The sequence below is a fragment of the Colossoma macropomum genome, unplaced genomic scaffold, assembly GCF_904425465.1.
Source record: "Colossoma macropomum unplaced genomic scaffold, Colossoma_macropomum, whole genome shotgun sequence".
In the NCBI taxonomy this organism is placed as follows: domain Eukaryota; kingdom Metazoa; phylum Chordata; class Actinopteri; order Characiformes; family Serrasalmidae; genus Colossoma; species Colossoma macropomum.
Genome location: NW_023494793.1, coordinates 16,211,042 through 16,211,787, shown reverse-complemented (window position 1 = coordinate 16,211,787; position 746 = coordinate 16,211,042). Strand labels below are relative to the sequence as shown.

General features: G+C 47.6%; 1 protein-coding gene across 1 annotated transcript in view; it reads right to left on the bottom strand.

Moving 5' to 3' along the window:
- Positions 1–372: 372 nt before the first annotated feature.
- Positions 373–746, bottom strand: part of LOC118812902 (vesicular inhibitory amino acid transporter-like) — a 2,580-nt gene continuing 2,206 nt past the window's right edge. Inside the window, exon 2 of the mRNA XM_036578011.1 lies at positions 373–746. This exon is cut by the window's right edge and continues 934 nt beyond it. Within this exon, the coding sequence (XP_036433904.1) occupies positions 493–746 (254 nt within the window). The 3' untranslated portion in view covers positions 373–492.

Below are 746 nucleotides of genomic sequence, written 5' to 3'. Positions count from 1 at the left end.
AACTCCACTCCAACAAAGGTATTGGATGGCTTTAACCCCCTCTAGCCGATGTTTGGCTTGGGGCATGGTGGCCTTAGGGCTGTGTGGGGTTGCTCTAGGTGTCATAGTCCATTGGTGATAGCAATGGACACTTACTAGTTGAATTCACTAATTAGAAGGTGTCTACAAACCTTGGGACTTACAGTGTATGAAAATCTGTAAATCCATTTAATTGGAAATCATCATACGGTGGGCTTGTGTGCACCCGTGGCAGAACTCAGTCTCAGTGCTTTATTGCTCACAATTACTACCAAAAAGAAAAAGAAAGAAAGAAAAACAAGCACATCATCACACTAATAAAACACAAGATATTGCACGTTTGTGACGAGAAAAGCGAGAATAAAGAAGTAACCAGTTTTTTTAGTGATTAAGTAGATTGAGCTCGCTGATTGGCAATCAGAGGAAGAGTGCACCAGCAGTTTCAGACAGGGCTGGGAATGCAGTCTTCTTGACTTAATCCTGGATGTTGTACCTAAAGGCCTCGATGAGCCCTTCGATGGAGTGGATGAAGCCGGAGATGCTGCAGATCCCCCCGATCACGAAGATGGAGACGTCGAAGAACACTTGGTGCCACAGAAGTTTCCGCCAGAGGAGCTTCAGGTGGAAGAGGCTAGGCAACAGGAAGCACAGGCCGGCGCCGGTGAGACTCCCCGTCAGGCCCATGAGCAGTGCAAAGTGCGGGACGAAGATGGCCATGAGGAGGGTGA